Source organism: Panonychus citri, unplaced genomic scaffold (genome assembly GCF_014898815.1).
Source record: "Panonychus citri isolate SS breed McGregor unplaced genomic scaffold, ASM1489881v1 Contig00023, whole genome shotgun sequence".
Taxonomy (NCBI): Eukaryota; Metazoa; Arthropoda; class Arachnida; order Trombidiformes; family Tetranychidae; genus Panonychus; species Panonychus citri.
Window position 1 is genome coordinate 736,380 of NW_026515428.1, and position 13,455 is coordinate 749,834.

Genomic DNA, 13,455 nt, shown 5'->3' on the forward strand with positions numbered 1-13,455 from the left:
GGAGGAGGAGGAGGAAGAGGAGGTGAGAGGAAGAGAGGAGAGGAGTGAGGAGAGTGAGGAGAAGAGAGGGAGGAGGAGGAGGTGAGGAGACAGAGTGAGGAGGAGAGAGGAAGGATGAGGAGAGAGAGAAGAGGAGAGAGGAGGTGAGGAGGAGGTGGTGAGGAGGTGAGAGGAGAGGAGGAAGAGTGAGGAGAGGAGGGAGAGAGGAGTGAGTGAGGAGGAGGAGGAGTGAGAGGAGGTGAGGAGTGAGGAGGTGAAGGAGAGGAGGTGAGGAGTGAGACAGGAGAGACAGGTGAGGAGACAGAGGAGACAGGTGAGGACAGGTGAGGAGAGGTGAGACAGGTGAGACAGGTGAGGAGGAGGAGAGGAGAAGAGGGAGGTGAAGAGGTGAGGAGGAGGGAGGAAGGTGGTGAGAGGAAGTGAGGAGGAGGTGAGGAGGAGGTGACAGGTGAGGAGGAGGTGAGAGGAGAGTGAGGAGGAGGTGAGGAGGAGGTGAGAGAGGAGGTGAGGAGGAGGAGGAGGAGGTGAGGAGGAGTGAGTGAGGAGGTGAGGAGGAGGAGTGAGAGGAGGTGAGGAAGAGTGAGGAGGTGAGAGGAGAGGATGGTGAAGGAGAGAGAAGAGGGAGGAGGAAAGAGAGGTGAGGAGAGAAGAGAGGAGGAAGAGGAGGAGGTGAGGAGGAGGAGGAAGAGGAGTGAGGAGGAGGAGAGAGGAAGAGAGGTGAGGTGAGAAGAGGTGAGGAGGAGAGAGGAGAGAGGAGAGAGAAGAGGAGAGGAGGATGAGAGACAGATGAGAGAGAGGAGGAAGAAGAGTGAGAGGAGAGAGAGAGGAGAGAAGAGGAGGAGCTGAGAGGAAGAGTGAGTGAGGAGAGTTGAGGAGAGGAAGAGGAGAAGAAGAGTGAGAGGAGAGGAGAGGAGAGGAGAGGAGAGGAGTGAGGTGAGGAGGAGGAGAGTGAGGAGGAGGTGAGGTGAGGGAGGTGAGGTGAGAGGAGGTGAAGGGAGGTGAGGCAGAGGGCGAGAGAAGAAGGAGAGTGAAAGTGAGAGACAGAGTAAGAGACAGAGTCAGAGACAGAGTGAGAGACAGAGTGAGAGACAGAGTGAGAGACAGAGTGAGAGACAGAGTGAGAGACAGAGTGAGAGACAGAGTGAGAGGGAGAGGAAGAGGGAGTAGGAGGGAGGTAAGAGGAGTGAGGAGGTGAGGCAGGAGGAAGGTGAGAGGAGGTGAGAGGAGGAGATGTGGAAGAGGAGGTGAGACAGAGGAGGAGGTGAGAATGAGTGAGAGGAGGGAGTTGAGAGGAGGTGAGAGGAAGAAGGAGAGGAAGAGTGAGACGGAGAGTGAGAGGAAGAGTGAGAGGAAGAGTGAGACGGAGAGTGAGAGACAGTGATAGAGGGAGAATCGATCACTGAATCGATTTTCAAATTATCTCTCAATTCCAATTGCAAATCCAAATTCTCAAGTTCCAATTGCTCCGGTCAAGGAAAACTTCATCTCGTTTACTAATGCAACTTCAATTGAAGTTGATTTAACTTCGTGGAAATCGAGTGGATGTACAATTAAACATTTCTCGATAAAATATAAAACCCAGAAGGAGAAAATGTGGACAATTGTTTCCAATATGATTCTAATGGGCAAGAAGACGATCTGGATCGATGGGCTTCACCCGCAAACTTGGTATCATCTTAAATCGACCGCATTTTCCGATGCCGGATCAACGGATGCCGTTTATGGCCTAATGACCAATCCATTCCTGGAAAAAGGTAAAAGATAAAAGATAAAAAATCCATTAATTGAAGATAAAACATTGTATTATAATCTCCTGTTAATCGTATCCTGTTTTCTAATCCTAATCCCAGAGAGACCGCTACTACCTCTAACATACAATCAATCATATTATCAAGTATTTTTTGAACTCGAAATCCTTTTACCGTTAATCTTATCATTAATGGTCGTTGTTGCGGTAATTGTGTTAATCTGTATCATGATGAACAAACGGATTCCAGATCAATCTTTATATTCAAGTAAATACTCAACTTGTTGTTTAGTAAATTGTTATCATTTGATTTTTTTAATTGATTCTCTTGTTCTTGTCCTTTAGGATCACCTGAAATTAACGGTAAATTGGGCTCCAGTCCAATGGTCAATATAACACCAAATAAATTGGTTCTTAATGATGAGATGAATTTAAATGATTTTGAAAAAACTCGAGCCAAACAATTAATTCCTGGTCAAGATAATCAATCGTTAATTGTTTACCCATCACCTTATGCATCCGTCCAAATAAATGGAAATGGTAGTGGTATAATTAGTGATCCAATGGTACAACAATTAATTAATCACCATCAGCATCATCACCATCATCAATCAACCTCAACTCTTAAAGTTAATAATCATCTTAATAGTAATCAGTTAATCATTAATGAGGAAACTCCTTATGCAACAGTTAAAAGGACACCAAGACATTGTAAATCTGATCGTAATCTTTATGATTATCCAGGTAATTAAATTTAATTCACAATTTAAGAGCTTAAATTGTTCCAACTAATTGATTCTCTTTTGTTTTTCTTATTTCCTTTTTCCAGTTCCTCTTAATAAATCAAATGTTCATCCAATGTACTCTCTCTCACTCTGTCTCTCTCACTCTCCGTCTTTTTCTCCCTCTCACTCTCCCTCTCACTCTCCCTCTCACTCTCCCTTTCACTCTCTCTCACTCTCCCTCTCACTCTTCCTCTCACTCTTCCTCTCACTCGTTCTCTCACTCTCACTCTCCCTTTTCTTCTCCCTCTCCCGCTCACTCTCACTCTCTCTCTCACTCTCCATCTCACTCTCCCTCTCTCACTGTCCCTTTTCTTCTCCCTCTTCCTCTCCCTCTCACTCTCAGTCTCTCACTCTCCCTCTTCCTCTCCTTCTCCCTCTTCCTTTTCCTCTTCCTCCCTCTCACTCTCCCTCTCACTCTCCTCTCCTCTCACTCTCCCTCTCACTCTCCCTCTCACTCTCCCTCTCACTCTCTCTCTTCCTCTTTCTCTCACTCTCCCTCTCACTCTCCCTCTCACTCTCTCTTTCTTCCTCTTTCTCTCACTCTCCTTCTCATTTACCTCTTTCTCTTTCATTCTTCCTCTCTCACGCTCCCTCTCACTCTCACTCTCTCACTCTTCCTCGTTCTCTTTCTCTTTCTTTTTTCTGCTCTCCGTTCTTTCTCTTTCTCCCAATCGATCTCTCTCTGTCATTCCCCTCTCGCTCACACTTTGTCTCTCTCACTCTTTTTTTCCTTTCTCCCTATCACACTCTTTCTTTCACTCTTCCTCTCGCTTCTCCTTTCACTATTTCTCTCACTCTTTCTCTCACTCTTCCTCTCACTCTTCCTCTCACTCTTCATCTCACTCTTCCTCTCCTCTCCCTTTCCTCTAACGATCACTATCCTCTCGCTGTCTCTGGCACTTCCTTCTCCTCTCCTCTTCCCCTCACTCTCCTCTCCTCTCCTCTTTCTGTCCTTTTCTTCTTCTCCCTCTCCCTCTCCCTCTCCCTAAACAATTTTTAAATCATGTTCTTAATTGTGATCGGACAATCGGAAAATAAGATTTATAAATTAATTCGATTTATCACTCTCTCTCTCACTCTCCCTCTCACTCTCTTTCTCACTCTCCTTCTCATTTACCTCTTTCTCTTTCATTCTTTCTATCTCACGCTCCCTCTAAATCTCCATGTCCTTCTCCCCTCACCCTTCGTCCCTCTCACACTCAACCTCTCTCTCACTCTCCCTCTCACGGTTCGGAGTCAATTCCACAATCTTTTAAGTAAACATTGAAGTTAATCCTTTTGTCTTTAGCTAAATTTGAATAGAGAAATTTGAATTTTCTAAGGTTCATAGGTATTGCTGCTGAATAGGTTAGGAATTCTGGGCCCTCCGGGCCATTCATTCATATTGAATGCTAGGTTGAGAGTTCGAGGCCCTCCGGGCCATTAAAATCAAATTAATTAGATTTACATCTCACACCTAACCAAACCTAACCTAACCTAATCAAACCAAACCAAATCAGACAATCACCAAACTTTTCACCTCTTTTTATTAGTTATTTATATCAAAAAATTTGATAAAAATTGGTAAAAACTTGTCCTTTCTCAAGCTAAACAACCTTTCAAAAGGATTATCCCAAAAGGATTAAGATTTACTTTTAAGGGGATTGTGGAATTGACTCTACACCCCTCTCACTTTCCCTCTCCCTCTAACAATCACTATCCCTCTCACTTCTCTCTTTCTCTTTCACTCTCTCCCTCTCCTCTCTCACTCTCCCTCTTCCTCTTCCTCTCTCTTCCTCTCCCTCTCACTCTCCCTCTTCTTCATCCTCTTCCTCTCCGTCTCACTCTCACTCTCTCTCTCACTCTCCCTCTCACTCTGTCTCTCACTTCCTCTCTCACTCCTCCTCTTCTTCTCCCTCTTCCTCTCCGTCTCACTCTCACTCTCCCTCTCACTCTGCCTCTCCTTCTCCCTCTTCCTTTTCCTCTTCCTCCCTCTCACTCTCTCTCTCACTCTCTCTCTCACTCTCTCTCTCACTCTCTCTCTCACTCTCCCTCTCACTCTCCCTCTCACTCTCCCTCTCACTCTCCCTCTTCCTCTCTCTCTCACTCTCCCTCTCACTCTCCCTCTCACTCTCTCTTTCTTCCTCTTTCTCTCACTCTCCTTCTCATTTACCTCTTTCTCTTTCATTCTTCCTCTCTCACGCTCCCTCTCACTCTCACTCTCTCACTCTTCCTCGTTCTCTTTCTCTTTCTTTTTTCTGCTCTCCGTTCTTTCTCTTTCTCCCAATCGATCTCTCTCTGTCATTCCCCTCTCGCTCACACTTTGTCTCTCTCACTCTTTTTTTCCTTTCTCCCTATCACACTCTTTCTTTCACTCTTCCTCTCGCTTCTCCTTTCACTATTTCTCTCACTCTTTCTCTCACTCTTCCTCTCACTCTTCTTATCACTCTTCATCTCACTCTTCATCTCACTCTTCATTTCACTCTCCCTTTCCTCTAACGATCACTATCCCTCTCGCTGTCTCTGGCACTTCCCTTCTCACTCTCCTCTTCCCCCTCACTCTCCTCTCACTCTTTCTGTCCTTTTCTTCTTCTCCCTCTCCCTCTCCCTCTCCCTAAACAATTTTTAAATCATGTTCTTAATTGTGATCGGACAATCGGAAAATAAGATTTATAAATTAATTCGATTTATCACTCTCTCTCCTCTCCTCTCTCTCTTCTCTCTCTCTCCTTCTCATTTACCTCTTTCTCTTTCATTCTTCCTCTCTCACTCTCTCACTCTCCCTCTCAATCTCTTTCTCACTCTGTCTCTCCTCTCCTCTCCCTCTCACTCTCCCTCTCCTCTCTCTCACTCTCCCTCTCACTTTCCCTCTCCCTCTAACAATCACTATCCCTCTCACTTCTCTCTTTCTCTTTCACTCTCTCCCTCTCATTCTCTCTCTCACTCTTTTTCTTTTTTCTCCCTCTCAAACTCAATCTCTCGCCCTCTAACTCTTTCTCTATCTCCTAAAGTTGACAAGATTGTGTTTAGTTGTTTGGTAGGATCGGATTTTCTTTTTCTCAATCGTTTTCTATTCTAACGTTTTTTATTTGTTTTTTCGGTAAGGCTCAAGATATGTCCGTAAGCTCAACTTTTTTACTTTCAGCTGACTTTTTTTCGGCTTACGATTACAGCTACATATGGAAGTTAACTGAATTTCTCAATTAATTGTGTTTGTTTAAATTAAGTTAGGTTAGGTTTTCACTATTAAGGGTCACCATGGACAAAGGAAGGCCCGGAGGGCCTGAGACAATCAAACTATCACACAATTAATGTAATGTTAGCTGTCGACAGCTGATTAGCCACATCTTTCGCTAATCACTTTTATTTCATTGTTAAATGTGGACTAACATGTACCCGCTATACCCACAAGGCGTCAAATAATCTTAGATTGCTGAATTAATCGACTAATCAATTAAATTAAATCATTTTCCTAGAAAGCCGCGAATCGTAAGCCGAAAAAACGTCAGCTGAAAGTAGAAAAGTTGAGCTTACGGACATATCTTGAGCCTTACCGTTTTTTCAATTGTTTTTCTTTCTCTTGATTTGGATTAAGGTTAATCTCTCTTTTGTTGGACACTTTGGGCTTTTCTTTTCGTCTCTTCTTGGTCTGTTAATGGCACCCGATTTTATTTCCAAATCATCAGGACTCAATGGAGATGAAAATTGTAAATTTAGTTTAATTTAATTTAATTTAATTTAGTTTAGTTTAGTTTAGTTTAATTTAGTCTAAGGTTTGTTGTTAAAGTAACACTTTACTAAACCAATTTATTGTTAATTTTTTAATCTTTTTCTCTTTTATTTTTCTAGAGATACTTTCCAATTTCTATCAACCAATTATCCAAACTTTCGAAAGGATAAAGTATGTGTCATCTCAATTATTGGTAAATCATCTGTCGGAGCTCGAGCTTGTAAATCAACGTTAATTGACGATTGTCTTGGGAAGAATGTCTTTAGAGGAAAATTTTGTGATAATAAGCAATTAATTGATGAATCGGTAGGTTGATTTTCATTTCGAAAGGTCGTCAAATTTCAAATCAATCGGACGTGTCTCTTATTTATATGTGTGTGTATCTCTTGATGATTAATGGATTAGCGTATCTACTTGATTATCTATACAATAGACTTGTCATGTTGAAGGATATTTTGACTCACGAAATCGGGTCATCTTTTTACACCTAATCTCACCTTTGGATACCGATGTTATCGTTCATATAGCCAATAAATTGGATCATGAATTTGCTTCAAAGGTTTGAATAATTTTTTCCTATTTCGTTTAATAATCTTCATTCATTTAAATAGCTTTTATTATCTTAATTTTAACTCTTTTTCTTTGGTTTTCTTTTAGGGAATTTTTCAAAATTTCACTGATTTTACTTTTAAAACAGCAAAGATTTTACTCTTTCTGTTTATCATTTCCCATATTGTTGTGATCGTTAATCCAACCCCACACTTTGATCTCAATTACCTTCAATTATTTCGATTACAACTAGGATTATGTATTGTTTAACTTTTTGTTCTAAATAAAATCCAATTGTTGGTAACAATTTATATACTTTTACATTTATATTTAATCAATTAATTTCTGTAACATCCTGTTAATTAAGTTAACAAGTGATAAGTTAACGATTAACGACAATCGGACAATTAGTTGTTTAAATTAATTTTATCAGTGGATCAGTTATTTACCGAGTAAATTGAGACTATTAACTAATTTGGATTAAATTGAGAAAATTAAACGAAAAAATGAATGGATCACCGGTAACCTTAATTGTCTCTATTTTTTTTATTTTAACAATTAAGGAATCGATTAGTTCACCTTTGGTTGGTTTGAAATTAAATGAAACAATTGAACAACCAACAACCAATTTAATCGCAATTCCTGATGATGGTAAATTAATTGAGGATAAACCTGATGATAAAGATATTGATAACTCCCTGGATGAAGATGAGGATGATGATGATGATGATGTTGATAATGATGATGTTGAAATCATCGATGATGATTCTCGTTCCGATGTGGTTACCGCTGATGGCGATCTCCATGGACACGATCATGATGATGATCCATCTCATGCTCATCCGGAAATTGAATACAAGCAATCAGATCCAAGTAATGAACCGAAAAAAAATTCATACCCTGACACTCGTAATCCAAACAATCAACTTTTAATCATCTTCTTTATTCCAATAATTATAACACTAATTAATCAACCTTTTTGAAAGAGAAACATCATCATCAACAACTACAGCAACAACAATTTAGATATTCAATTCAACAACAATTAACTTTCTCTCTCTCGATTTCTTAATTTCTTGATAACCCTAAATCATAAATCATTTATGTTTCTTCATCGATATTGTCCTTTAATTGTTATATATTCACAATTCATAATATATACCATTTTCTTAATTGTTTCAATTTGTTTTTTTTTTCATTTCGTGACAATTTAGATGATCATTTTTTGTTAAATTACAATTATGATGATTTAAGATCTCAAACAATTTACGTTTGATTTGGTTACGGTGTTAAATGGGTTATGAATTAAGCTGTTAATTAGAATAATGATTGTTAATTGTTTAACTTTTTTCTCTCTCTCTCTCTGTCTTTAATTAGTTAATTTTTCTGAGAAAAAATCAAATTCTCATGATTCTCATTTGGTTCCTGGTTTAACTCTTTTATTGGTTTCTATGATTCTCTTTGGGACAATTATCTATGAAGGTTGTAAATTAACGCATCGACAGACGATTCATTGATTTTTTAGATATAATTAATCACCAGAATTATAATTGTTCAACTTTTATAAATTTTTTTCTCTTTTATTTACTTTTTTGATTTACCCGCGTTTCTCCTTAACGACTGACATGTTACCCTTTTTGTTGCTAAGGGGGAAGCGAACTGAGAATCAACTGTTTCAATCATTTTGATTTTTTCTCTTACTTTTAATTCAATTGTTTGTCTTTTTTTAAATTGTTAATTCAATTAATTACTTTGTGATAGATTAAATCTTACATTTGATTGTTAACCTAATTTAATTGTTCTTAGGTTGGTATATATCGGTAAGTAGTTTATCTTTTCGTTCTGAATCTGTGAGCGACTCAAATTTATTGTTTTCTTGTCTCATTGGTAATATTTTTGTTCACCAGATATAAAAGAAATAATTTTTTTTGTTGATTTAATTGTTGGAATTATGTTTTTTTTCATTTCTTGCTACAATTTGTGATACTTTTGTTTTAACAATGATAATTTTTTGTTTGTTAAAGTTGACAAGATTGTGTTTAGTTGTTTGGTAGGATCGGATTTTCTTTTTCTCAATCGTTTTCTATTCTAACGTTTTTGTTTTGTTTTTTCAATTGTTTTTCTTTCTCTTGATTTGGATTAAGGTTAATCTCTCTTTTGTTGGACACTTTGGGCTTTTCTTTTCGTCTCTTCTTGGTCTGTTAATGGCACCCGATTTTATTTCCAAATCATCAGGACTCAATGGAGATGTTAATTGTAAATTTAGTTTAACCAGTTTAGATAGTCTAAGGTTTGTTGTTAAAGTAACACTTTACTAAACCAATTTATTGTTAATTTTTTAATCTTTTTCTCTTTTATTTTTCTAGAGATACTTTCCAATTTCTATCAACCAATTATCCAAACTTTCGAAAGGATAAAGTATGTGTCATCTCAATTATTGGTAAATCATCTGTCGGAGCTCGAGCTTGTAAATCAACGTTAATTGACGATTGTCTTGGGAAGAATGTCTTTAGAGGAAAATTTTGTGATAATAAGCAATTAATTGATGAATCGGTAGGTTGATTTTCATTTCGAAAGGTCGTCAAATTTCAAATCAATCGGACGTGTCTCTTATTTATATGTGTGTGTATCTCTTGATGATTAATGGATTAGCGTATCTACTTGATTATCTATACAATAGACTTGTCATGTTGAAGGATATTTTGACTCACGAAATCGGGTCATCTTTTTACACCTAATCTCACCTTTGGATACCGATGTTATCGTTCATATAGCCAATAAATTGGATCATGAATTTGCTTCAAAGGTTTGAATAATTTTTTCCTATTTCGTTTAATAATCTTCATTCATTTAAATAGCTTTTATTATCTTAATTTTAACTCTTTTTCTTTGGTTTTCTTTTAGGGAATTTTTCAAAATTTCACTGATTTTACTTTTAAAACAGCAAAGATTTTACTCTTTCTGTTTATCATTTCCCATATTGTTGTGATCGTTAATCCAACCCCACACTTTGATCTCAATTACCTTCAATTATTTCGATTACTGGACATTACTCGAATTAAAACATCACCGTTAGTCTCAGAGATTCTTCGTGATTTTCCCAATATTTCCGATGATTGGGTCTTCAGTGGTCGTCCCTGTTCACCTCGTGTACTTTTCGTATTTGAAGCTTATAGAAATTCACCAATTATCGCAAATAATAAACGAATCTATGAGCAACACTTAGAAGATCAAATTTACCGTTTCTTGCGGAAAAGTCGCATCATAACCAATATTTGTGCCAACTCGTTATTCGCCATTTGTAATCAATCGGATTTTGTTTACATTTCAACCCAAGATCCAACAATCAGAGATTCTCATGAATTTTTACAATCTCTTATGATTAAATTGTGCTCCCAAAAGCAAATCAATGACATCGATGAAGAATCTAATGGTGGTAAAACATTTTATCAATTTCTTTGGTCTCACATTTCAACTGCATTGACTAAGGGATTTGACGATAATGTTGGTCGGCACAATGCGGTTACCGTTTTCGAGCTTCCGGTTGTGGAAGATTTTTTTCTTGTCACTGAAAAGTTACATCAATTATTCTTCAATTTGGATGATGATCCATACAAGGATTCGCTGCCATTGCTTAATCAGATGAGAAATTCACTTGACATTGATACTCGATTTTCTGAGGGTCGATGTTCAAAGGTATTACCAATCGCTTTCAGCATCTATCAGGAAGGTTTACCTTCTCATTATACATCAGATTTTCATGTTCGTAAAGTGGCCCAAGCGATGCACTTTTTCACAGTTCAATCTCGAGGTCCTGCTTTGTACAATTATTTACGACAATTAAAGGAAGAATGTGATAACTTCTGGAATAATGGGCGACAAATGTGCGAAGTAATCAGTTTAACTGGGAACAATTGTATTAATCCAGTTCATCGGACCAAACCGGAAGATGATGACCATTATGATGATTTACTTTCCAAAACTGATCCAAATTATCCAATTATGCCTCATTGTAGTGGTGTTAAAATTACCTCAGCTTGTGACTGTGGTCGACGTCAGGCCAATCGGGAAGATCCGTTTACCGTTAAATCAGCAAATCATGATTTCTACAATACTTTCTCTGGTAAATGTAATTGTCACCATTTGGAGCGTGTTGAGTTTCCCGTTTTCCAGCCAAGTACAGCCGACATTAGACCTGCTAAATTGAACCGTTTCTTTGATCGTTACGATGATGCTGAACTTGATTCGAGTGGTACTGAACCTGAAAGTCAACCTGGAACCGAACAAGCCTCTTTAACTGATCTCTCTCAGGCAATGGCTGGTGAACAAAGTTTAGAACCATTTAGACGAACCGGTGCTTCCGGCAAAGAAACGGGACAAAGTGGAGATAAATCAGTTGACCCGATGAGAATTGGTGATCTTAAAGAAACCGTAAAAGGCCAAGAATCACCTTGTCCAGAAACACCGAAAAAACTGCTGACCACCAATGACGAGAAAACAAAATCAAATTCAATTAAAAGCGGAGGATCAGCTGTTGATGATTACGATGATGTAGATAATTGTAAGAATAACAGTCAACTGACCAAAAGTGATACCCTTAATCATAATGTTGCGAATGGAGGTGTTGCTGAAGCAAATGATAATAATAATACTGGGGACGATGAAGAAGATGACGGAGAAGAAGATGATGATGATGATGATGATGAAATTGGTGAAGGAGTTGATAAAAGCCGAGATATCCAATTAATTATCCGAGAATATAATCGATCACCACATTCATCGATATTTAATCAACACTCGACAATTGAATATCTTCCCGGGATGTTACATTCACAATCCCCTCCCGGTTTGTTACCAAAATTTTCATCCTGGTCTTTGGTTTGCTTAGGATCATCAAGCCTCTACTCCCACAACATGGGAGTTCAAGATCAACCGGGCTTCATTTCGGGGACCAATTTCCTGCTTCCATGGGATGTCACCGTTAAACTTGAACATTCAGGTCAACTTCCGCCTCTATGGGAAGGTAAAAGGCCTCCAGGAATTAAGAATAAAAAAACTTTGAAAGGTAAACTCAAAAATCGTTAATTTTTCATTCAATTTTCATTTTTTTATCGATTCTATTGATACTCCAACTTGAATCTAATTTATGTTTGCTTGTTAATTTGTTTGATCAGATGGAACTCAATTTACTGTTAAAATTTTTATCGGAGTGGAATATGAATGCCCCAGGGGCCATCGATTCATGTCATCAAAACCAGCGAGTGTGCTGAAAGCCACTAAGGGAATTGTTAAGGAAAATGCTAATTTAATTGCTTCCAATGATATGCCAGTTTTTATTCCTTGTGTTTGCAGGTAAATTAGTAAATTGTTACTGGAAAATTTTCTCGATAGATTAAGAAAAAAAAGGAAAATATTAATACATTCATGTTATTCTTTCTCTCTTAATCTGGTGATATCGATTTTTCTCTTTCTTTTTAATTTCAACTTCTTTTTTCTCATTTGTGCTCGTAGTCGATCTGGTAAACTATTGTATGGACAATTAATGAGGCTTCATGTCGTTACACCAAAAGCTCCAGTCCATGTGACTCTTAATCCTCGAGTTCAACCAGCACCGAATCCTTGTCCAATATTTTCACCAGGCAACTTGGAACCTGTTAAATTATCACAATCAGCTTATTGGATTTTAAGATTACCATTTGTTTACCAAGGTGATCATGGTGTTTATATGCCATATAAGGATCGACTTGATTCCTGTCGATTACTTAAAGATACCTATGGTATATCGGATTACGTTTCAAAGCCAAAAAAATGAACTTAATTAACGATTATCAAAAAGGATACTAATAATTATGATGATTTAATGGCAAGAAGATGAAATCTTACTACTCTCACTCTCTCTCTCACTTTCTTCATCACTCTTCCTATCCATCAAAAAGAGGTGTGTTGAAAATTGGAAACCTTTCAATCAAAAGGATGGATATGATTTAATCGAGGATAAATCATAGAAAAAGAATAATTTTCCATAAAAAAATCATCACCTGTTGTGATGTTACAAATTGTCTTTGATTAGTTACAATTAACCTTAAGGTTGTCAATCTTTACCTGAATTTGGTTGGTATTATCAATTAATGATTCGTAAAGAAAAACTAAACTAGACTTGTAATTATTGATAAAGACAATTTGTTAATCACTTTTAAAACTCTGGTTTTACCAAGAAAAGCAAACAAACACAAATACAGAAACAATTTGGTTAATTGTTGATCCATTGTGTTTACATGATTATATGAACAAGCAAATTGAAAATCGCTCAACTTGTAAAAACTAATTAACGTTAATTACCCATTGATTGTTATCTAATTTGACCCAAAGAGCGAACAGATTAATCTTAATTGTTAAAAGGGAAAAAAATTACAACTACTAATATACTAAAGGATAATTAACAATTAACAGTTTAATCTTATCACCATCTAAAGATTATCCTATTGTCTTAAACATATTAAATAATCTTCTCAATTTGATAACTAATCAAATGCAATGTAATAAACGTAATTATCGTTAATTGTCACGTATCAACTTTGGAAAAAGTTGAAAAACAATTAACAACATTTTACACACTAATTAAATCAATGGGTAAATCAATTAATCAATCAAAAATAACACTGACA

The 13,455-nt window shown here is 37.4% G+C and overlaps 2 protein-coding genes across 5 annotated transcripts; both read left to right on the forward strand.

Moving 5' to 3' along the window:
* Positions 1-1,301: 1,301 nt before the first annotated feature.
* On the forward strand, positions 1,302-6,786 carry LOC128396603 (uncharacterized). Of its 2 annotated transcripts, none has more exons than XM_053357210.1 (6): positions 1,302-1,754; positions 1,851-2,015; positions 2,093-2,491; positions 6,107-6,284; positions 6,361-6,547; positions 6,647-6,786. In XM_053357210.1, exons 1-4 carry the CDS (start codon positions 1,592-1,594, stop codon positions 6,109-6,111), a joined length of 732 nt encoding a protein of 243 aa, XP_053213185.1. In that variant the 5' UTR covers positions 1,302-1,591; the 3' UTR covers positions 6,112-6,284; positions 6,361-6,547; positions 6,647-6,786. The 2 variants fall into 2 exon arrangements, with proteins under 2 accessions (XP_053213185.1, XP_053213187.1); XM_053357212.1 differs by having other exon boundaries at positions 6,107-6,218.
* Positions 6,787-8,444: 1,658 nt separating this feature from the next.
* Positions 8,445-13,311, forward strand: LOC128396580 (nonsense-mediated mRNA decay factor SMG8-like). 3 transcript variants are annotated; one of them, XM_053357192.1, is made up of 7 exons: positions 8,445-8,610; positions 8,935-9,100; positions 9,144-9,343; positions 9,471-9,596; positions 9,695-11,855; positions 11,965-12,142; positions 12,302-13,311. In XM_053357192.1, exons 2-7 carry the CDS (start codon positions 8,995-8,997, stop codon positions 12,600-12,602), a joined length of 3,072 nt encoding a protein of 1,023 aa, XP_053213167.1. In that variant the 5' UTR covers positions 8,445-8,610; positions 8,935-8,994; the 3' UTR covers positions 12,603-13,311. The 3 variants fall into 3 exon arrangements, with proteins under 3 accessions (XP_053213167.1, XP_053213180.1, XP_053213174.1); XM_053357205.1 differs by having other exon boundaries at positions 8,446-8,610; positions 8,935-9,080; positions 9,157-9,343; XM_053357199.1 differs by lacking the exon at positions 8,445-8,610 and adding an exon at positions 8,717-8,840.
* Positions 13,312-13,455: the final 144 nt, after the last annotated feature.